Raw genomic sequence first — 23,304 nt, forward strand, 5'->3', positions numbered from 1 at the left:
TCCTCGGTCCATGGGATTTCCCAGGCAAGAAGACCAGAGTGGGTGCCAGGGGATCTTCCCCACCCAGGAATTGAAGCCGTGTCTCCTGCATTGGCAGGTGGACTCTTTACCACAGAGCCACCTGGGAAGCACATTATTGGGCACTAAATAACAGCAGTTCATATCATGCTGGGGTCACTCATGACAAAGGGCCACTGAAGACGTGGGCAAGAACACATGATGTCCAGAGGGGTCTCTTCATGTTCAGGGCTCACCTACCAGGCCTGAGGCACAGAAAGACCAGGAGGGGCACGTGAGTGTCTGGTCACAGCGCTGCCACTGGCCTGCTGCACTGAGCTCAGGAGTCTCACTCCTCAGTCTATGGCCCTGAGCCCCTAGACTTGGGCCCTGGTCTCTGCCCCTTCGATTCTGCGTTCAGGGGAAGTCTAACCTTGTGCCCCGTTCTGGGATCACTCCTACTTGTGCCATTGCAGGTGGACAGATGGTTCCATTATAAACTTCATCTCCTGGGCCCCTGGCAAACCTCGGCCCATCGGCAAGGACAAGAAATGCGTGTACATGATGGCCAGCCGAGGTGAGGGCAGAGAGGGTGCAGAAGCCGAGGGGAGGGTTGGTGTTCAGGGCAGTGAGGTGAGCCCGGGCAGGGGCCCTCGGTCTCTTCTCATCCTCTCTGTTCGCCCAACCCAAGAAGGACAGGATTCAGAGACGGGAGGGCCGGTGCCTGTCCAGCAGCCGCAGAGGACTTGAGTTCAGAGCGGGACACAGGACCCGAGCCCCAGCCCCGCCTCCTCTCAGGGCATGAGGCTGGGTGCTGGCAGTCCGGCCCTGCACTCAGGGTGACTGCTCTTCATGTTTCACAGAGGACTGGGGGGACCAGAGGTGCACGACAGCCTTGCCTTACATCTGCAAACGCCGCAACAGCACCAGAGAGCAGCAGCCCCCAGACCCGCAGCCCACAGGGGGCTGCCCCTCTGGCTGGAGCCAGTTCCTCAACAAGGTAGGGGGCAGGGAGGGGGCGCCCGAGGGGAAGGCTGAGCTTCAGGAGTCCTGGCCCTCTGGCAACATCAGAGTCATGGCCTCTGGCCTGAACCCACCACCCTCTCCCCTGCTCAGCCCCAGGACCAGGGCTAGACTCCTTGGACACTAACTCAGCGTAGTGAAACTTTCCAGTTCATCAAGTAAAAAGGTTGCCCATATAGTTTGGTGAGTTTTCTAGATCCTTGGTCACAAAACATCTTGATAATGAACTCCTATTAAAACAAAATGTTGAACATACAAAATATATATGTGTGCCTTACACATGTGTGCAAAAGTAAATATATGTATTTAATTCCATATTGGGACTTCCCTGGTGGCTCACGCGGTAAAAGCGCCTGAGGACGGGAAGATCTCCTGGAGAAGGAAATGGCAGTCCACTCCAGTATTCTTGCCTGGAAAATCCCATGGACGGAGAAGCCTGATAGGCTACAGTCCATGGGGTCGCAAAGAGTCGGACATGACTGAGCGACTTCGCTTTCACTTACCATATTAATGTGACTGATGTCATATATAATAAAATATGCACAAGAACAAAACAGTCTAAAGACTGAGCTTAAGATTTTAAAACAGTATTTTTAAGTTTTCAAAATTTTTCCTTTTAGTGGTATGAAAAACATTTTGTGCTCACTCTTCAATTTATCAATTATAATAATTATTACCATTATTTTAAATAATTTTGATAAGAGCAAAGTGATCACATACACTTCATTATTTTTATTTATTAATTTTAATTTCTTTCTTTATTTTTGGCTGCACTGGGTCCTCCTCTGCAGGACCTTTGCAGGCTTTCTCTAGTTGTGGTGAGTCGGGGCTATTCTTCATTGTGGTACATGGGCTTAGATGCTCTGTGGCATGTGGGATTCTCCCTGAGCAGGGATAGAACCTGTGTCCCCTGCATTGGCAGGCAGATTCTTAACCACTGGACCACCAGGGAAGTCCCTATACTTTATTATTTTAAAAAATCTAGGTCTGACACTGATTCAGATTTCACAGGTCTTGTTTGGAGTTCAAATTATTTTAGAACATGGATTGAATGGTTGATGTAGATGAAAAGATTGCCTTACAAAGAAAAATAGATGAAGAAAGTTCATCCATCATTGGCTGGGCTTTCTAAGTCCTTCTGCCAGTTAAATGCCAATTAAATTTTTCAGTCCTTCTGCCGATTTTTGTTTAAAAACTGGCTCATCAATTTTTGCATTTAAATGAATCTGCCTTATAAACTACTCAGAAGAACTGATTGAGAGGGTTTAAAAAAAGTCTCTGGAAGATTTTTTAAAAAAACAACATTTAGAAGATTCTCTTTCCAACTATTTTGAGTGTACAGCTAGGAAAGTTTGAGGCAATCAAAAGAATCAGGATGGATGTGCATCTAAACATGTTTTCAAAATGTTCCTTCTAGAGTGTGAGTTTCTTTCCAAGAGTGGTTAGTGACCCATGGGCTGATTCATCCAACCTGATTAGACCTTCATTGTTTTTATCTAGTGGCTGAAAGAGCTTATCCCAGGAAGGAAAGTGTGCTATTTCCTTGTGGTTTTCCCTGGCATCCTTAATATGAGCCTTGAATCATGCCTTCTTTGCTGGACACTATAAGACTGCTTAACCGAGTTGTGAGGATTAGATTAGTTAACATTAGATAACATAATCCATAAATCTTTGTCATAGACTGGAGTGCAGCCAGCTCATAGTGTCATGGAGCTCTCACTGTCTTCAGATTATTCAAGCAAATAATACACCTTTTTTGCCTTAAAGAAAGCAAAAAGAGTAAGATGTATTATTCATATTTTGGAAAAAAAAAAACTCATCTATACTCTCCAGAGATAACTACTATCAATATTTGTTACTCCACTTCCTGACTTTTTCCATGTAATTGAGATCATACTAAATAGCACAATTTTGTAGCCAACTTTTTTTTCCTCAGCATTGTATTTTGAGTATTTCTCCATGTCACTGAATTGCTCCAAAAGCTTATTCTTATGGCTTCTTCCACCTAATCTAAAACAATATATTTCATATATGTAACCGGTCCCTTTCTTAATTTGTCAGCATCATTGTAATGATACCAATAATTCTGTTGAAAGCCTTTGAAGTATATGAAGCCGAGAACCAGACAGACCTTGTCCCCAGGCATGGCCCAGGGGTTGCGTCATAGGTAGTGGAGCATTTGGTAGCCCAGAGAAATCTTCTCACTTTAAAATTCCCCAGGTGTGGGCAAGTGTATGTGAATCTGCCTTGCCAAGTCGGGAGGGTATCAGAGCCTTGGTCAAGGAGACCCAGATGTCCTGGTTCTCCTGTTTTTCTTTCCCAGCCCCCAAAGCCTCCCCAGGGCCTGGCGCTGAGGGGTCAGAGTTTCTGGGTATGGGGGCCAGGGAGGTGGAGCTGGATGTCATGCCTCCCCCTCCACCCCACAGTGTTTCAGAATCCAAGGCCAGGACCCCCAGGACCGGGTGAAGTGGTCAGAGGCACAGTTCTCCTGTGAACAGCAAGAGGCCCAACTGGTCACCATTGCAAACCCCTTAGAGCAAGGTAGGGCCAGCCCAGGGGGAGGCCCCAGAATCCTCTAATACCGTCCCCCTAGACGCCTAGAGCAGAGTGAGGAGGGGGCTGCTGCCCTGTGGCTCATCACGCTCTCTTCTGGGGGATTGTAGCGTTCATCACAGCCAGCCTGCCCAATGTGACCTTTGACCTTTGGACTGGCCTTCATGCCTCGCAGAGGGACTTCCAGTGGGTGGAGCAGGAGCCTCTGCAGTACGCCAACTGGGCCCCCGGGGAGCCCTCTGGCCCTAGCCCTGCTCCCAGCGGCAACATACCGGTGAGGAAGCCCCTGCCCCATGCTCTCCTCTGCACCCGCTAGCCTACCCTGGCCCACAGCACTTGTCTTCACGCCTGGGGATCCCCTTGCAGCCTTTTTGCTCATAGTACAGACTTTCAGGGGTAGTGGCACAAGGCAGGCAGTTCCTGGGGCTCCCCTGAGTGGCTCCTTCCCCCCAGACCAGCTGTGCGGTGGTCCTGCATAGCCCCTCAACCCACTTCACTGGCCGCTGGGACGACCGGAGCTGTTCAGAGGAGACCCACGGCTTCATCTGCCAGAAGGCCACGGGTAGGTATCACCCGGGAGTCTGGAAACCTCAGCCCAGGGCTAGATGCTGTGGGCCGAGCCAGGAGGAATGAGGCATGGTCTCTGATCTCAGGGGACCACTCTGCTTGGGAAGCAGATGGGCAGAAAGGCCAGGCACCAATTGGAGGGACGGGCAGTGAGCACCCGGGGGTTGCAGGAGGAAGGTTTGGGGTTTGGAGGGCTGCCCAGGAAGAACTAAGACATTGGGCATGCATTGTGGCAGGGACCCCGTGGTTCAACATCTGAGGCTTCTACAGCTCTGAGCAGGGATCCCTCTGCCCTGGGTTCCTGGTCAGGCTGGAGGTTGCTCATCCCTTTCCTAGTAAGAACTTACTATTAATAACCACAGTGACTGAAGGTTACTGCGCCCAGAGGAGAGTTGGTCTCTGCCTGCTGTCCCCCCTCGGCCTCATGCCTGGGGATGGGGTGAGGGGAGCAGAGCCCGGCCTGAGTCCTGCCCCCTTCCCTGTAGACCCCTCCCTGAGCCCATCCCCAGCAGCGTCGCCCCCTGTCCCCGGCGCTGAGCTCTCCTACCTCAACGGCACCTTCCGGCTGCTGCAGAAGCCGCTGCGCTGGCACGACGCCCTGTTGCTGTGTGAGAGCCGAAATGCCAGCCTGGCCCACGTGCTCGACCCCTACACCCAGGCCTTCCTCACTCAGGCCGCCCGAGGGCTGCGCACGCCACTCTGGATTGGGCTGGCCAGTGAGGAGGTGGGCACCGGGCTGGGCCCCCCTCCCCCCAGCTCCCTCCCTGTCTCCTCCTAACCCCCTGCCTTCCGTGGCCACCCCCTCTACCCGGCCCTGGCTGGTCCCCTCGCTCCCGTCCTGATGGCCCCCTGTGCCCAGGGCTCCCGGCGGTACTCTTGGGTCTCGGAGGAGCCGCTGAGCTACGTGAGCTGGCAGGACGGGGAGCCCCAGCTCCCGGGGGGCTGCGCCTACGTGGACACGGATGGCGCCTGGCGCACCACCGGCTGTGACACCAAGTTGCAGGGGGCTGTGTGTGGAGTTCACGGCGGTGAGTGCCCACCCGCCGGGGCGGAGGCTGGGCCAGGGAGAAGCCGACCCCGGGAGGACCCTGGGCCACTTCCGCAATCCTGCATTTCCGCCCTCGCAGGGCCCCCTCCTCCGCGACGAATAAGCTACCACGGGAGCTGTCCCCAGGGGCTGGCGGACTCGGCGTGGATCCCCTTCCGAGAGCACTGCTACTCCTTCCACATGGAGCTGCTGCTGGGCCACAAGGAGGCGCTGCAGCGCTGCCAGCGAGGTGGGCTGGGCGGCGAGCGCCCCCACCTGGGCGTTCCGCGGGGCGCGCCCTCTCGGGGACGCGGAGACCCCACGAATGTGGTCCCCGTGCCGCCCTCTGCTTGTCGGCTGCACTCACCTCTCAGGGCCCCTCCCGATCCAGTCCACACAGACCACCCGGGACGGGACACGGATGTAAATGTAGCCCCCGTTACACGCACGTGTCCAAGCCAGGGCAGAGGGCGGGGCCGCTCCGGGGGCTCTGCTACCCACCAGGAGACTCGCCCGCCCTGACGTTGGCCTCCTTTGTGTCCAGCGGGCGGCGCGGTCCTGTCCATTGTGGACGAGATGGAGAACGTGTTTGTCTGGGAGCATCTGCAGAGCTCTGAGGGCCAGAGTCGGGGCGCCTGGCTGGGCATGAACTTCAACCCCAAAGGTGGGTCCCCTGGGTTTAGGGTCAGGGGCAGGCCCTCCACTGGGGCTTGGCCGGTGGTGAGGGGTGGGGGAGTGGGGGGTGAGGGCCTGTGGGAGGGGGGTGAGGATCTGTGGGATGTGGGGGTTTTCTAGAACAGGCCTCTTCTCTCCCATCTGCTTGTGCTCCATGTCGCTGCCCGCCCCATTCCCAACAACGCCCCCCCAATGCCACCTTTCCCACAGGGGGCACCCTGGTCTGGCAGGACAACACAGCTGTGAACTACTCCAACTGGGGGTCCCCGGGCCTGGGCCCCAGCATGCTGAGCCACAACAGCTGCTACTGGATCCAGAGCAGCAGCGGGCTGTGGCGCCCGGGCGCCTGCACCAACATCACCATGGGCGTCGTCTGCAAGCTCCCCCGAGGTGCGGGAGACATCTAGTGCTGGGGGGCGGGGGGCCCCCAGACCACTGCTCATTCTACAGGCCACACAGTGGATGAGAGGGAATTAACAGGCCTGGGGCCGCCGGGACCCTCCTCTGGGATCAGTTGTTCTGTACCAAGGACTGGCCCTTCCTGCAAATTGCCAGAGTAGACAGCAAACCTGTCATTTTGTCGTGGTTAAAGGCAGGGATATGGGACTCGAGCCCAGGCCAAACGGTTTGCCAACTCTGACCTTGGGTAAATCACTTAAGCTCTCTGGCCTCAGTTTACTCATATGTAAAACGGAGGTAATAAAAGTTCCTATGGGCTTCAAAGGTGGCTCAATGGTAAAGAATCTGCCTGCCAACCCAGGAGATGCGGGTTCAGTCCCTGAGTTGGGAAGATCCCCTGCAGGAGGAAATGGCAACCGCCCCCCCCCCCAAGTATTCTTGTCTGGGAAATCCCATGGCCAGAGGAGCCTGACAGGCTAGAGTCCAAGGGGTTGCAGAAGAGTCGGACACGACTCTGCAGCTAAACAACAGCAACAATAATAAGAGTACCTATGAGAGAAGTAAATGAGTCAGTGGTCTGGTACTGCAGACAGTGTTCTTGCATATTTGCTTATTATTACTATATTGTTGTTACCACTGTTGTTAACTGGTCCTTCCTCCCCTACAGCTGAGGCGAGCAGCTTCTCCCCATCAGGTGAGTGGCAGGCAGGACTAGCCCTCTCTGGGTCCTGGTCATTCTGGGCAGCGGGTGGGCGTGGCAGGGCTTCTGACCAAGGGTTCTTCTGGCCACAGCAGCCCTCCCGGAGAACCCTGCGGCCCTGGTGGTGGTGCTGATGGCGGTGCTCCTGCTCCTGGCCCTGCTGACCGCCGCCCTGATTCTCTACCGGCGGCGACAGAGCGTTGAGCGTGGGGCCTTTGAGGGTGCCCGCTACAGCCGCAGCTCCTCTGGCCCCAGCGAGGCCACCGAGAAGAATATCCTGGTGTCCGACATGGAAATGAACGAGCAGCAGGAGTAGAGCTGAGGGTGTGGGCGGGGCTGGGAGAGCTGGGCCCCCCACCAGCTGCGGTCCAGTCGGCCGATGTGGGGGCGGTGGCGCCCTGGGAAGCCGCTGTGGGGAGCTGGGGCTGGCAGGGCCTGGGCTGGTGGGGTCCCTCCCTCCCATGAGGGCTGGGCTGAGGCCTGGCTGAGTGCAGCATGGCGTTTCCTTTTGGGGGGGCCCTAAGGTCTTGTCACCCGGGCCTGTACCCCCATGGTCACCGGAGGCAGGACAGGAGCCTCTTTCTGCCTCTTTCTCCCTGCCCCCACCTCCCAGGCCTGTGCCCCAACCCTGGGACCCCCTCTTCTCGCTGCAGAGTCTGAGGAGCCTCCCTGAGCCCTCAGCCGGCCTCTGTTGCTTCTCGCCTACCCTGGCAGCTCAGCTCCTCACCCCACATCCTCCCTGCCCCCCCGCCCTGCATCCCGCCTGCCCTCCCAGCCCTTCTTTCTGAGCCAGGGCCCTGGGGGTCTGGGGAACCCTCTCTTGCTGTTGGTGGGGGTCACAGGGGGGCTGAGAATTTGTCACTCGTGTGCCTGCTGGGGTGGCCACAGGGCATGGCGGGAGGGTTCTGGGCTGGGACTGAGGACCGGAGCATCACTGTGGTATCAGCTGGGCTGGAGACAGGACCAGGGAGAGACACCCTGACCTCCTGGGGATGGCTGGGCTGGGCTGGGGTGTCATCTCCTGCCAGTCAGGGGAGGGCTCTGTCCCTATAAAGTCCCCTGTGGGGACCAAAGTAAGTTCCCTAAGGTTTCCAGGTCCTGGCTGTAGTTTGGAGAGAGAGAAGGTGGTTGACCAGGGTCAGTGGGAGCTGGGGTGCACCCTCTAAGGGGGGCCCAGAGGAGCAGTGCTTGAACCCCCTGGAGTGGCCCCTGTGTTGGGGAGATGACCCACCCAGAGCCTTTCCAAGAGGCCGGAACCCCAGTTAGAATCACCGGTCCTGGTGCCATGGCCCAGGGCAATGTGAACACAGACTCCAAGACATGGTCCTTTTTAGTAGTTCTTAATTTTTTTTAATGTGCCATTATTGTTTTAAAAGAAAAAGATAAAAGCAAGCAAATAAAACACGTTTCAGAGCTTGAGAGAGAAGGGTCCCCACTTTGTCTTGTTGGGAGTCTTGTCCTTCAAACCGCTTCAAAGATACATGTTATTTTGGGGTGGGGGGCTTGCATCTGTTTTGTTTCTGTCTCCGGGCTGCAGGCCTCAGCCTGTGCTCTCTCTGCTCCTGGGGATACGTGTGAGAGTAAGCATTCAGGAGCCAAAGGACAGTGATGTGAGCTTGGGCAACTTGACTCCCCTTTCAAAGTGTAAAATGGGAGAACAGGATGCACCTCCCGGGCTCCTTTAAGGAGCTTGAGGATTAAGTGAGATCACCAGGGCAAAGCAATCTGCACAGGGTCTTGGCGCTCCAGCTGTAATTGTCCCATAAACGTCAGTTGGGCTGTGGCTTCCAGGCCAGCGTGTGAGGTGCCCCTGCCAGACCAGGGTGGGGGCCCCACACCACCATGCTTCCAAGGCAGACCTGCATTTGAGCTGCAAGAAAGTGAGTACACATTTGTCCCTGGGTAGTGTGGGCTCTGAAACCACCCTGAGGCAGGGGAGTGGATCACAGAACCTCTCCCCTCACCATCACCTCCATTCAGGATGTTTGAACTGTAGTTAGAGCCACAAACAGAGAAGGCCTTGCCAGCCAAGGATGGGCAACTGTGCCAGGTGGCGCTGGGTGCAGTGAGAAGGCCTGAAGCAGGCTGAGGGGCGGGGAGCTGGTTTGGGCTGGGTAGTTGGGGTGGGTCTCTCCAGTGGCAGTGAGGCTGGAACCTGAAGGAGGTGGGTGGGAGGTGGGGCAAGCATCTGCCAGGCCAGGTCCTGGGCTGGGGAATGCCAAGGGGAGGGGTCCAGGTCCTGCCTTGGGGGTCCCTGGTGCTTCAGATGACCAGTGGGGAGGCCAGGCTGGCTGGAGCGTGGCGGGGCCTGGTTGCCCGAGGCCTTGAAGGCAGGACTAGAAAGCCTGAATGTGGATGTCAGGTCCAGCAGAAGGTCAGTAGGAACGGCTAGTCTGACCCTTGCAGCCGGTGCTTTGGATCGTTCTGTCTGCGGCAACTGGCGAGGTTGTGTGCGCATGCGTTTTTGGCCTTGGTGATTTTTAAACGGAAGTTTCTTGTTTTCTAAATCGGTAATCCTGTCATGTGGTTCAAAGCCTAAGCCCATATGATAGGAAAAGATACGCACTGAGAAGTCCAAAGCGTCTGGCCTGCACAGTGGGGTAGACGAGGTGCCATATCTGAGTCTGGGAGCTCTTTTTCGGAGTCTTGGAAACCCAAGGCGCTCTTCCTACTCTCCTCTGTAGCAGCAGCAGGAAACAGAGGGGCCCGCTCACTTCAGGGAGGGAGCCCCAATCCTGTGGGTGGGTGGGGGCGTCCTTAATGATTAATCCACTTCAGCCTGAAGTGATTAGCCCTCCACAGTGGGGAACAGCTCCCTTTGTGAGTTGAGTGCCCGGCCATTAGCCACAACTCACAGATGGCTAGGCCAGGCTGAGCCTAAGCCCCTTGGGGAGTTGGCTGCTGACCCTTGGCCTGAGAGATAGGAAGAGCCTGGGGTGAAGGCGGGGTCACAGGCTCCCAGGTGGGGTTTGGGGGTGGGAGGAGAAGCTGAAGGAGTGAGGATCCAAATGCCCCAGGGCTACCTGGGGCCAGTGGCTGCTGTGTGTCCCGAGGTTTAAGTCAGCAGTCCCCAACCTTTTTGACACCAGGGACAGGTTTCATGGAAGACAGTTTTTTCAAGGACCGGGAGGGAGCGGGGGGATGGTTTTTGGATAACTGAGTGCCTTACGTTTATTGTGCACTTTATTTCTAATCTAATGCTGCCGCTGATCTGACAGGAGATACCAGTCCATGGCCCGGAGGTTGGGGACCCCTGGTTTAAATCACTCCAGAAATACTTGTTCCACACTCTTCTCTCCTTTCCTCAGCTGGCTTTAGTCCTTGCCAGAGCCCTGAATCCCCACCCAGAAGCATTTCGGATAGCTTCACGTGCACCTGGGGGCTTCCCATAGACCTTGTTCTGCTTGGGGGCTCCTGCCTGCCTAGGGGAGGGCTGGGGGACTCCGGGTAGCTCTCTGTGGGCAGGAGGAAGGCTTGGGACTGGGGTCATCTGCCTCTGGCCCCCAGCCAATGCTGGTTCTGGTAGGGTGCATGGCAGAAACTCCTTTCTTTCTGCTCATTTCCATGCAATAGGCCTTCAGCCTCTCTACATTCCATCTATGATGCCCTGAGACCCAGCCCCTGGTGCCTGGACAAAGGGCACTGAATCCAGGCTCCAAGCCCAACCGCACTGGTGGGGTGAGAACCAGCTCAGCTCTGGCCACCTGGCCTCCGGGACGGCTCACTGAATCCATGAATGAATGGGCTGCTCTCCAGAGAGTGGTGTCAGGCCTTCTCACAACCTCTTCTTGTCAAATCAGAGATGGCTTGCTCCCAGGTGTCCTGGCGGAGCTGGCCTGGCCCAGCGGGCAGCACTGCGAGGCCGCAGGGGTGAGGAGCCGGCCAGCCACACCACATGGTTCTCCTGGAACAGAGCTGGCCGAGCCCTGCCAAGCTGCCTGGAGCACTAGGGCGAGAGTCTGTGGCAGGGACAAGGTCAAGAACTGCATCTGGAGGGAGAGGCAATTCCTGAGAAAGGCGGGCAGTAAGGGGGGGTGGTAAGGGAAAGGAGGTGGAGGGAACGTGGAGGGGCCTTGAGCGAGACTGGCGTGAGATGAAAGTGCTCGGATGTTCAGGCCTCTATCTCAGGGGTCAGGGCAGCCAGGAGGACCAGTGAAGGCTGACTTTAGTCTCTACTCCCCACAGAATCGGCCCCGTTGGATCTGCAGATGGCAATCCTTGTCCAGCAAAGCAGCCAGGGAGGCCAGCCCTGGAGAAAGGAAAGGCACAAAGCAGCATGCAGGCATTTCCCCCTTGAAATGGATTTGTTGCTCGCAGTCAATGCAGAAAATGGACTAGCTTCTGATAGTAGAACTGTAGCCATTTCAGGGAAACCCTGGTCAGTTCAGGTTTTCTAGTCGGCTTTTATTTTTTCTTTCCTGCCTGGCATCTCTTAAGTTCTGAGGTCCTGTGGTGTGTCTGGGGATCTGGCCCTCCTCGGTCATTGCACACTCCTGCCGGTTTATGCAGGGAGGCCCATCTGTTATCTCTCTCTGGGACCTGAGAAACTTTTGGATGGTGTCTTTTCCTACTCTGGAGCTGCAGGGAACTCGGGGACATTGCTTCAGACAGGCCATTCCTCCATAATGATGGTAATGATCAAGGTACTTATTGTTTACTAGGTCTGGCCCTGTTCTGCTTACCATGAATAAACTCATCTTATCCTCTCAACATAGCATCAGCTGGTTGCGACTGTGCCCCGTGACAGATGAGGACACAGAGGCACCGAGAGGGGAAGGACTTGGCTGATCACTTCTCCACCCTCCCTGCTCTGTGAAAAGGTTGGGGGATGGGACACAGAAGGGAACCCACCCCCACCCCCCATTCTCACAGTCAGATCGGAGGCTCAGGAGCTCTGTCTCAACCTGAGACATCTGTGCTGAGTTTCAGAAGCCTGTTTTGAGTGTAAGGGTTCAAAGTGACCCCTCTCCTTTCCTTTTTCTCTGGCCTCCATTCCTGAGGCAGCAGGGGAGGGACACCTGATTAGCCTGGGCTGGGCTTGGACATGGCACACAATGCACAGAATTGCATAGGATGGGGACTTCCCTGGTGGTCTAGTGGTGAAGACTCTGTGGGGCCCGGGTTTGATCTCTGTTTGGGGAACTAAGATCCTGCACGCAGCACTCTGCGGCCAAAAAAGAGAATGTGTAGAAATGAAATGGGGGCTTGGTTCACGTATGAGATGTTTGCACTATTATGGATATTTTATTTTATTATTTTTTAAAATGGGAGTACAGTTGCTTTACAATGTTGTTAGTTTCCACTGTGTAGCAAACTGAATCAGCTATTTGTATACATATATCCTGTACTCCTTGGATTTCCTTCCCATTTATGTCACGACAGAGCACTGAGTAGAGGTCCCTGCGCTATGTACAGTCAGTTGTCATTAGTTTTCTATTTTGTACATAGTAGTGTATATAAATCACTGAGGATGGTGACTGCAGCCTCGAAATTAAAAGACACTTGCTCCTTGGAAGAAAAACTATGACAAATTAGACAACATGTTAAAAAACAGAGACATCTCTTTGCTGACAAAGGTCCATATAGTCAAAGCCATGGTTTTTCCAGTAGTTATGTACAGCTGTGAGAGTTGGACCATAAAGAAGACTGAGCACTGAAGAAGTGATGCTTTCGAATTGTGGTGCTTCATTGGAAGGACTGATGCTGAAGCTGAAGCTCCAATACTATGGCCACCTGATGTGAAGAGCCAGCTCATTGGAAAAGACCCTGATGCTGGGAATGACTGAAGGCAGGAGGAGAAGGGGGAGACAGAGGATGAGATGGTTGGATGGACATGAGTTTGGGCAAACTCCGGGAGCCAGTGAAGGACAGGGAAGCCTGACATGCTGCAGTGTCCTCTGCATTGGCAGGCAGATTCTTAACCGCTGGTCCTCCAGTGAAGTCCAGAGATTAGCATTTGAATCAATAAACAGTAAAGAAGATCACTGTCCCCAGGGTGGGTGGGCATTGTCCAATCCATTGAGGGCCTGAATAGAATGAAAAGGGAGAGAAAGGACAGATTTTCTGTTGAGCTAGGACACCCATCTCCTGCTCTCAGGCATCAGCACTTCTGGTTCTCAGGCCTTCAGACGCCAATCAGGGTTCACACTCTTGCCGTCCCCCGCCTCCCCACCATGTTCCCAGGCCCAAATTTGAGTTGGAACCGCATCACTGGCTTCCCTAGGTCTGCCGATGGCAGATGGTGGGACTTCTCAGCCTCCATAATTCTGTGAGCCAATCCCTCATACTAAATCTTTCTATATATCCTATTAGCTCTTTTTCTCTAGAGAACCCTAGTGCATATTCCTCCCCATGTAACATGGGGTTACTCGTATCTGCTTCATAGACGTATTGTGAGGATTAAAGATAAAACGCTTACCCTCAGGCCCAGCTCCTAGGAAGTGCTCTGTAAGTGCGACCTGTGGGCTCCTGTTACCTCAGTGTGATGTTTTCTACACATATCCTGCTGCCCTGGTGAGAACTGAGCTCCAAGGAAGTGGGCACTGTGCATTTTTTCCCCTGTGTCTTCACAACCTGCACATGGTTGAAAAAAGTGAAAGTTGAGTCGGATTCCGTGACTCCATTGGCTGTAGCCCGTCAGACTCCTCTGTCCATGGAATTCTCTGGACAACAATACTGGAGTGGGTAGCCATTCCCTTCTCCAGGGCCTCTTCCCAACCCAAGGGTCTAACCCAGGTCTCCTGCAAGGTGGATTCTTTACCCTGTGAGCCACCAGGGAAGCACAAGTTGATAGTTGGTAAAAGCTGTCTAAAGAGCCAAAGGCATAGAAAGTCCCTATGTCCTGTCCAATATGCCTCAGCCTCGGGTAGGTTCTGCCAATATTTAGCCAGTTATAGAGGAGGGAAATAGCCCTTTTCATCATTCTTTTTTTTTAAAGTATTTTTGAAAATTTATTTATATGGCTGTACTGGGTCTTAGTTGTAGCACCCAGTATTTTTTTTTTTAGTTGCAGCATGGGGGATTTACTTCTCTGGCCAGATCAAACCTGGGCCGCCTGTATTGGGAGTATGGAATCTTAACCGCTGGACCACCAGGGAAGTCCCCATCATTGTCTTTTTTTTTTTTTTTTTAATCACAAATAATGCATTTAATTGTTTCGCTACTTGCAGTACTCCTGGGTGAGCAAGATCCACTGGAGAAGGGAGAGGCTACCCACTCCAGTATTCTTGGGCTTCCCTTGTGGCTCAGCTGGTAAAGAATCTGCCTGCAATGCAGGAGACCTGGGTTCGATCCCTGGGTTGGGATGATCTCTTGGAGAAGGGAAAGTCTACCCACTCCAGTGTTCGGCCTGGAGAATCCCATGGGGTGTCCATGGGGTCACAAAGAGTCAGACACGACTGAGTGACTTTCACTTTCACTTCACACTTTCAGTGCTCACGTGACAGAAGCCTCCCTGGTGCCTCTGAGGGTAAAGAATCTGCCTGCAATGCAGGAGACCCGGGTTTGATCCCTGAGTCAGGAAGATCCTTTAAAGAAGGAAATGGCAACCCACTCCAGTATTCTCGCCTGGAGAATTCCATGGACAGAGGAGCCTAGCGGGCTGCAGCAAAGAGCTGGATAACTGAGTGATTAACACACACATAACAGAAACTGACAAATCCATTTTGTTGTTTAGTCACTAAGTCGTGTCCGATTCTTTGACGCCCCATGGACTGCAGCCTGCCAGGCTCCTCTGTCCATGGGATTTCTGAGGAAAGAATACTGGGCCCATCGTTGTCTTTTAATAAATGAGACTTGGTACTTTGGCATCTTGGGCCGTGAGAAGCCCCATCGCAGACCCCGGGGCTGCAGTGACGATGAATTGATGGTGCAGGTCTGTTGTGTTGCACCTCTCACCACCCAGACCTCACAGGAGGCACTCTTGATTTTTGTCTGTAAATCCTTCACATAGTTTACCCAAACCCAACACCGGCGGATGTAAACCTGTAACGGTCTCAGGGTAGCTGCCTCAAACCCTGCTACATCTTACTGAGGGTTTGGCCTGCCAGAATATTTACCCAGCCACCTCAAATTCCACTAAGTTCTCTATAAACCTCATTTTAAAATATGCATTGTCCCTTAGATATTTCTCAGTACTGGCTCTTGGACAAATCTTCAGCTGACCTTACAATTCAGTTAAAAATAAAGACCCGTTCTCTCATAGAATGATCAGGGCTTGGAGCTCCACTGGTGAGTGGAGCAACTTGAGGTTATAGGAATTTTATGTACGTCATGGAGATATTTTCAACCTGAGTGGCTCTTCTAGGGACTATGCACATTTAAAGATGTCCCTTTGTTTGGTTCCCAGATCGAGGCGGCCTAGTGGAATCTTGTTTGCAGTCCTTGAGTCACTTTGCCTAACTGTGGAAAATATCAGAGGAGCGCGACAAGATTTTGACGTCTAGCTTTTCCTAAACCCTCCTGACACTGTAACTTATTTGGGGGACCCCTTGGCAGCAACATCTTCAGTGGTCACTCGTTTTCTGAGGAGGGCAGGTCTTAAAGGTGTTTTGAGAAGCACTTCTTCCTCTTTTACGTTTTCGTCTCTCTTACCTTCTGTCCCTTCTTCCATTGTTTAGAAAGTCTGTTGAGACATACTTTACAATTATACCACAGAGTTCGCCTATATTAAGTGCAATAAGCTTTAGTAAATGCATCCAATTGTGTGAACATAACCACAGACCAGCTTTCAGAAGCCCCTTATCACCCTGCAAAGTCCCCTCGAGCTTGTGTGCAGTCCATCTCCACTCCCTTCCCCAACCCCCAGCAGCCACTGCTCTGTTTCTGTAGTTTGCCTGTCTAGAAATTGCATGTAAATAGGATCATACAGCATGTGGTCTTTTGTGACTGGCTTCTTTCACTTGCTGTAATGTTTTTGCAGGCGTCAGTGGTTTATTTCCTCCATCTTTATTTTTTGACTTGGCTTTGTCTCTCTCATATACACACACCTACCTCTTCTTTTCTTACTAAATTCTCTGCCTTTTTTTCCATCCTAAGTCTTGATCTGGCCTTTGGTTGATAAGGTGCAATTAGGAGAGAAGTGTGGAGTAAATGTACCAAACCCTCCTACGCGGGTACCTACAGGGGCAGCTGGCCAGCCTGGGGGCCCAGGCTGTGTCATCCCTCATGGCAGTGATGGTGGGGGGCAAGGAGAGGTAAGACATGGGGAGAGTGGGGGGTGTGGGAGGTGCAGTCCTCCAAGTTTCAGGTCCTGAGCCTTTGTCCAAGGGGGCTGGAATGAGCACAAGACACAGCTGGGTGAATAATCAGTTTACTGATTCCACTCAGGGTGGAGTGAGACCTGAAGGGACGCCCTCCGCAGAGGGACCCCAGGCCATGGGGCCCACTAAGGCCAATGGGTCCCCTTGGACTTCTGGGTGGAGGGGCAACAGCCGGGCAGCTGGCAGGGGCTCAGCAAACCCAGGTCTGGGACTGAGCGGGTCGCTGTTGCTGTCTGTGGATGCTCGAGCCAGACCCCAAGAAGAGAGTGGCAGAAGGTGAAAAAGATAACTGGGAACATTGGTTTCGGTTTCAGTGGTGAGGAGGAGGAAGGGCGGCCAGGAGGAGAGGCTTCTGCCCGGCCAGCTCCAGGGTCAGCTCCCTTGCTAGGCAACTTGGCGGTTGCCTTCACAAATGCTGCTGTCACTCCCATCTCCCAGCTCAGAACCTGCAAAGCAAGAGGACGCTCAGGCTGCAAAGGAGGATGGCATCGTTGCCCTTCCTGCTCGGCTCCCCCAAGCCCCTGCCCCAGCACCAGTGACCAGACACACATACACAACAGACACACATCACACACACACACACACCACACATACATGCTACAGTGCCTGGAACAGTGTGAGGAACAGAGACCCGCAGTCTTTCAGGGATCAAATGGGCTGGATACAGAGGGTCATGTGATGGGAGGGCGGGGCACAGAGGCAGCCAGAAGCAGTGGAGTCAGAGTGGAGGAGGCCGGGTGGGGTGCTTTCTTTATTCTTGGGGAAGATTCTCATTCTCAATATTTCTTTTTTCATTGGCTGGAGTGAGCGCTCCCTATTTGGAAGCAAATTCCGACTGATGAAGGGCAAGAGAACAAGAGTAATTGCCTCCCTCCATCCCTACCTGGACCCTCTTAGCTTCTTCCTCCACCACAACGCAGCCCCACTCCAAGAGCTGCCCACCTTCTTTCACCTTCCTCTTTCCCCCAGATCTAGTTGCCTTGACATGTACATTTTGGGTAGGGGGCAGGTGCTGTGGCCCAGCCTTGGCTGAAGGCCTTCATGGCCGCTCCTGTCCACACCTGTATTGATGGCTGCTGGAGGCATGAGTCCCCTCCCTGGACTTGGCTGTGGTGACCATTACTCATGCCAGCCAAGAAGCAGCTGTCAGGCGGGCTGTGTGACAATTTGTTAGACCCAGGCACACCCGCCCAGGGCCTCTCCCCAGCAGCCCTTACCTCGGTGCCACCTGTGGCGTTTTGTGTGCAGCCTCGCTTCCCAGGCACCCAGGACAGGGTGCCCAGTGAGAAGGTTGGCTTGGGTCACAGAGAGGCTGGCATCTTTGTGTCACCTGCTGTGCCCTGAAGTTTTGCCTTTTCCCTCGCTGTTTACCTGCATGGGGCTAGGGCGGCGGGTCACAGCTGTGACTCAGCTGTGACAACCCATCTTCACGGAGCGCTGCCAACCAGGTGAGTCCTGCCAGGCTGCCGGGGACCAGGGAAGCCATGGCCCCAGGGGGAGGGCGCGAGGCGTGTGGATCCGCCTTTGGCTGCCCTGGCTCTTGTCCTGATCAGAGCTCGGGCGGGAAGCCAGGCCCCGGCGGCGTCTGACCAGCGTGCCAAGACGGCCCCTCTGCGCGGGGCTGCCCCTGCCGGCGCCTGGGGTGAGCGCAGGGCTGGGACCGGCGGAGAGGGCCTAGACCGGTTTCCAGCGGGGAAATCTGAGGCCGCACATTAGGACTCTACCGGGAGGGGGTGGATCCTAGAGCTAGTCCCAGCTTCCTGAAGAGAGGTGGGTAGTGACACGGTGCGGGGCTGGGGGCGGGAACCATCGGCTTCGGAGCAACACAGGGGGCAGGGTTCCCTCGGCGGAGACTCCTTTTTAAGCACCACCCCGGGGCGCTCTTCTCCCTTCCTCCAGAGAGGTCACCCAAGCCGGGGGCCCCAGGCCTGGAGCCGCGGGCCCCCTTCCGCATCCCTCCATCCTGCTCCGGGCCGCCTCCCGCGGCGGGGCGGCAGCGGGCCCCGCTGGGCACCAGGGGTCGCCCCTGCCCGGCCAGACCCGCCCGGGCGCGCCCGCCGCAGCAGCTTTCCCCGCGCCGGGAAGAGCGCGGGCGCCTGCGGGGCCGGGGCTGGAGAGGGGCGCGGCCGGGCGCGGCGCCGAGACCCAGCCCGGAGCCTCGGGCCCCCGACCTTCCTGGCCGGCGCGCGGGGGCCCTCTCTGGACGGAGCCGGGGCTCTCGGCCAAGGCCGGGCGCAGACGGGGCGCGCGCCCGCGCACAAAGGTCTTTCCTAGCCCTCACCGTTCCCGGCCTGCCCTCCCTCCCCAGCGGCCTGAGGGGGAGCAGCTGCTGGGGTCGGCCCGGGCGACGACGCCAGGGGACCGGCCGCCCACCCGGGTGGCCCCGGGACCTTGCGAGGGCGCGAGGGGGCGCTGGGCCCTCACCCGGCTCGGCTGGACCCCAGCGGCGCCGCCCGGGGACTGGGATCCTACGAGTTCCTTTTGTGATCGGAGAGCCGGGTAGAGCCCTCCCCACTCTGAAAATGATCTGCCGGGCTTTCGGGACTGCGTGCCCTGAATACCAGATTGGGTGCTCTAGGGTCGTTATCTGGGCCCCACCCTGTGGAGTTTTGAGCTGGTTCAGCCTCTACGGGCGGGTCGGTTGCAGGGGGCGGGGTGTGGGTCCCCAAAGCATTACCATAACCACTGTTTCAGGGTGACCAGGGGCCCACCCCAGTGCCTGAATCGGTGTCTCTGGGAGGGGCCCAGGAATCTATAATTTTCTAAGTTCCCCAGGTGATTCTGATGGCAAAGCCTGAGTGGAAATAGCTGTTTTAAACCTTTTAAGTCAGGCAGTTGTGACATTTCTCTCCAGAACAGCCTCTGGGGATGGAACTGTCACCTCTGGCATCCCCTTCCTTAGTTCACTGTAACGTTTATCCTCCTAGCTGATGGGAAAGTTCTTCCCACATCTGACCACCAGCCTGCCTGCTTTAATTGAGCACGTTTTCTTTAGTCGGGTTTTCTATGGGATAATAAGCCTGCTTTGGAGATAGCTGGCCTGGCTCCTTGACCCTTTCCCGACACTTGTTTTCCTTGTTCAACTTCTGAATCCAGCAGGCTCACTGGCTTGGGCCGAAGAGTGAGAAAATCCAGTAACTCCAATACTAACTTGTGAATGATGGTGGTCCCTTTATGTAATGGCTACACAGCACCCTTCCGGGGTTTAGAACCAAGAGGCTCCTCCAAGTGCTGGATGCTGCAGAATCCCGGTAGAGGGAAAGGGAAAAAACCTGCAGCGGGTCATCCTACGTCCAAGGAAGATTGATCCTCCCTTTGCCCGCCTTTGCTCTCGCTTTCAGCATGAGTTCAAACTCTTATCTCCTCTGCATCCTTCACACTTGGACTGCCTTGCTGACTGCTGCAGCTAGGGTTTCCCCAGCTTTGTGGGGTTATTTTTGCCTCTGGGGGCAGGGGGTGGTTGTTACTTCCTTCCACAGGATTAGGTTCAACACAGCCACAGAAAGACAGCAAATTGCCAAACACCCTCAACATGGCAGGACTGATCCCCACACCTACTTTCATTTTCTTCCGGTCTGGGTTGTGGGTAGTTTCTTGACAACTATGGGAAAAAAGATAATGAAAAATGAACCGTTTTTTTCCAAAGCAATTGTGAACAGATGTCTAATCCCCTAGTCGCAGGAATATTCTAGGAATCCCTGACATCACCTTAAAGGAGCAGAGAAGAAGGCGTGGAGGTGCGAGGGCAGTGTTGATATTCAGCACCTGTGGGGCGTAGGTGCCTCCTAAAGACAGCGTCAGCAATAGTGCAGGTCACCTTCACCTGTTTGGGGTTTCTAAATTTGGCAGTGTGAACAGACATGCGTCCTCTCAGCAATTGATCTGAGCAGCAGAACCCCATCCTGACGGTCCAGAGTCACATTTCCAGGCAGTGGGGGTGAAAGCCATGCTAATTGGCCACTTGCCTCACCACTGGCTTTTAAACAATCGGTTGTATTCTCCACCCGGCAGGAAGCAGCAGGCCCATCAAGGCTCTGGGCTCCCTCTTTGTTCTGACTTTATGGCATTTTATGTCACAATGAGAAACACTGTGTACTCCGTGGGAGGCCATTGTGCCAGGCAGCAAGGATGTGGGCTCTGGGGCAGGGGGGCTTGTGCCCTTCCCCCCCCCAGGGGGAGGAGGGCCTTTGTGACAGGCTAGGGGACAAAACAAGGGGTACTGGACACTGTTACTGGGGCAACTGCCTGGCCAGTGTAGCCCCTGGGTCCCTCTCCCCAGAAGGCTGGGGGGAAGGGCAGAAGGTTGGAATTTCTTCTAGAGGAGCAGGCCTGGTTACCTGGTAAATTATACACTGGACTGTGCTCGCAACGGCCTCTGTTCCCCAGGCTGCCAGGACGAACTCATCCTGCCTTTAGATTCTGTGCCTGGGGATGGTGGCTAGCTAATGAGGCCACCAGGGGGCGCCAACTTGGTGAGTAGGCAAGCTTTCCCAATAGTTGGCCAAGCCTGGGCCTTGCATAATTTTGGGTAGATTTGGTCTTCTGAGTCAAGGGTTTTCCGTTTTGTAGAAATGGTGTGAATGGGGAGAGCCTAGGGAAAATCCATGGAGCCTTACACACGGATAGGCCACCCTCCCCTCCCCCTCCAGGTGAAGTGTGAAAGTAGCACCCCTGTGGCAGAAGACAGGTGGGCACTTGTGCCAGGAGGGCATCGTGGAAGCCGTGGGGTCCCGTCTGCGCTCTGCCTTTTAGCACACACACACACACAGGGATCCTTTCTATTCCACCTAGTTTGGCAAATTAGGCACTTGAGAGGTGTAAGGAAGCTGCCATGGGCAGGGAGAGCAATTTCGGGTACAGGGTCATTTCTTTGAGGGGGGATGGAGGTGGCACAGACAAAACCCACAACCAGGAGGGAGGCCCAGGTTAGGGAACCCCGGAGGGTGCAGTCCCTGAATACTGGAGTACCCCACATGGGCGCTGAAAGGGAGAAGGCGGAGGGAAGGCATGTCCGCTTAGCTTCACCCTGCAGAACAGTCCTGTGTCCCCATGAGATTAAAGGGTGAGCCAAGTAGGTCACTGAGGCTGGTGGGGCCCCATGTTCTCTGGAGATGCTCCCACTGTGAACAGCTGCAGAGAGAAAAGGCCAGTTTCCTGCTAGGCATCTGCAGAGCATAACAGTCACTGCTCCCTTCAGCCCACACCTCACTCTGGGCCCACTTAAATCTGGCCCTCCACCTCCAGTGCTCCCCTCGTGGGCCTCCTCACCCTGACACAGTGCAGCAGCCGCCCAGCTGGGCTCATCCCCCTTCAGCCCACCCTCCACATGGCCGCTCCTGTTCCCTCTCAGAAACATAGCTCTCCTGACCTGTCACCCCCAAGGCTAGAGAGCCTGCCATGGCCTCCCAGAGCTGCACCCAACCCTGTCACATCCTGCTTGCTTCTGGCCAGCTCTGGCCACACTCACTGCCTTGACTTCCCCAGACACGCAGGTCTTTTCCTTCCTGAGCCTTTGTGTTCACTTCTGCGTGGATGCCCTTCCCTCCCCACCAGCCCTGGTCCAAGATTCAGCTCCAGCATCACGTCCTCAGCTGATCGGAAGACAGGAGCAATAACAGAAGCAACTTTGCCACCAGGCTTCCAAAGCAGTGGGAAGACGGATGGCAGAGTATAAGCTAACTGGACTCAGAGCAAAGCCCTCTGAAACGTTGGCTTGTGTCCCTCCTGCCTGGAGGGTCTGTCCTGGAGAAGGTATGGAAGAAGCCGGGGTTGGGGGGTGGCAAGAACAGTGGCCCGCTCCTGTCCTTTAACTCTGCCTTTTTCCACATCCGGCTCCATCTCCTGAAATAACACAGGCTTTTTTTTTTAATACTCTTGGTTACCCATCTGTCTCTTTAGACTCTGAATCCCTTTTAGGCAAAGTGTGTCTTGATCATCTTTATATTTCCCAGGATCTAGTTTAGAACCCAAGGGTTTCACCGATGGCTCAGTGGTTAGAGAATCCACCTGCAATGTAGGAGACATGGGTTAAACCCCTGAGTCAGGAAGATCCCCTGGAGGAGGAAATGGCAACTCACTCGAGTATTCATGCCTGGAAAATCCCATGGACAGAGGAGCCTGGGGGTCTACAGTCCATAGGGTCATGAACAGTTGGATGTGACTGAGCAGACCGAGCACTGTTTAGAACCTAGCACATGGTAGGCATGCAGAAAACCTCTGAATACTTAAATATACCTTGAACTTGAAAGTGTTCCTTTACCTAGAATACCTTTTTCTCTCCATAAATTTATATTATCATTTTCTCCAAAACATAACTCAATACGTACCTCTTGAAGAAGCACATATTGTTCACTTTTTCATTGCTTGAGCATTAGGAGGTTACTGAGTACCTAGTATGTGCCAGGCATTTTCAAGGCACTGGAGGACCACAGTGTACAAAAGAGATAAGTGTTCCTTGTTCCAATTTGCCAATGACCATATCCGTCCCCTGACCCACTCCTGCAACCCTTAGCAGACCACATCCTTTTGTGGCAGTAATATAGCAAGTTTGTAACCACTCAATGCTCCTGGCATCCATAGTGTCTGGGACTTGGTCAGCAGTCAAACATTGCGTGTCCAGCTTCAGGAAAAGGACAGATGTAGAAGGTTTGACTTTGCCTTAAAAAGGCTCACAGCCTCACTGGGGAGCCAAATTATTTGTTTATAAGATCACTGACAACCCCAGGAAGCCACTATCAGGGAAGATCTTGGTTTTTTTTTTTTATTTCACAGCCTCTGGGAATTCACTGGATCTGTTAGTTCTCTTGATCAAGGGCTGCTGCTGCTAAGTTGCTTCAGTCATGTCCAACTCTGTGAGACCCCATAGACAGCCCACCAGGCTCCGCCGTCCCTGGGATTCTCCAGGCAAGAACACTGGAGTGGGTTGCCATTTCCTTCTCCAATGCATGAAAATGAAAAGTGAAAGTGAAGTCGCTCAGTTGTGTCCGACTCTTCACGACCCCATTGCCTTCTCCAGATCAAGGGCTGCTTTTTGATTATTTCCTGGTTTTCCCTATATGTGAGTCTCACCTTCCCACTTGATTATTAACTCCTCAGAGAAAGGG

At 54.4% G+C, this 23,304-nt stretch overlaps 2 protein-coding genes across 3 annotated transcripts in view; one reads left to right on the forward strand and one right to left on the reverse strand.

The window, feature by feature from the left end:
* The window catches only part of MRC2 (mannose receptor C-type 2), a 60,108-nt gene extending 51,067 nt beyond the window's left edge, over positions 1–9,041 (forward strand). Inside the window, exons 19-30 of one of the 2 annotated variants that reach the window (XM_055408157.2) lie at positions 474–574; positions 861–997; positions 3,447–3,561; positions 3,684–3,847; positions 4,027–4,135; positions 4,626–4,864; positions 5,000–5,168; positions 5,268–5,417; positions 5,712–5,831; positions 6,053–6,232; positions 6,909–6,935; positions 7,037–9,041. In XM_055408157.2, coding sequence (XP_055264132.2) covers positions 474–574; positions 861–997; positions 3,447–3,561; positions 3,684–3,847; positions 4,027–4,135; positions 4,626–4,864; positions 5,000–5,168; positions 5,268–5,417; positions 5,712–5,831; positions 6,053–6,232; positions 6,909–6,935; positions 7,037–7,257 — 1,732 coding nt within the window. In that variant the 3' untranslated portion in view covers positions 7,258–9,041. Of the gene's footprint in view, positions 1–473; positions 575–860; positions 998–3,446; positions 3,562–3,683; positions 3,848–4,026; positions 4,136–4,625; positions 4,865–4,999; positions 5,169–5,267; positions 5,418–5,711; positions 5,832–6,052; positions 6,233–6,908; positions 6,936–7,033 lie in introns of both variants that reach the window. The other variant, XM_055408156.2, reaches the window with a different exon arrangement.
* Positions 9,042–16,585: 7,544 nt separating this feature from the next.
* MARCHF10 (membrane associated ring-CH-type finger 10) overlaps positions 16,586–23,304 on the reverse strand; it is a 94,672-nt gene continuing 87,953 nt past the window's right edge. Inside the window, exons 9-10 of the mRNA XM_055398787.2 lie at positions 19,760–19,802; positions 16,586–16,647 (exon numbers count right to left, since the gene is read on the reverse strand). Of these exons, the coding sequence (XP_055254762.2) occupies positions 16,586–16,647; positions 19,760–19,802 (105 nt within the window). The remainder of the gene's footprint in view (positions 16,648–19,759; positions 19,803–23,304) is intronic.

This window comes from Moschus berezovskii, chromosome 20 (assembly GCF_049115385.1).
Source record: "Moschus berezovskii isolate FMDL1 chromosome 20, NW_MosBer_1.0, whole genome shotgun sequence".
Taxonomy (NCBI): Eukaryota; Metazoa; Chordata; class Mammalia; order Artiodactyla; family Moschidae; genus Moschus; species Moschus berezovskii.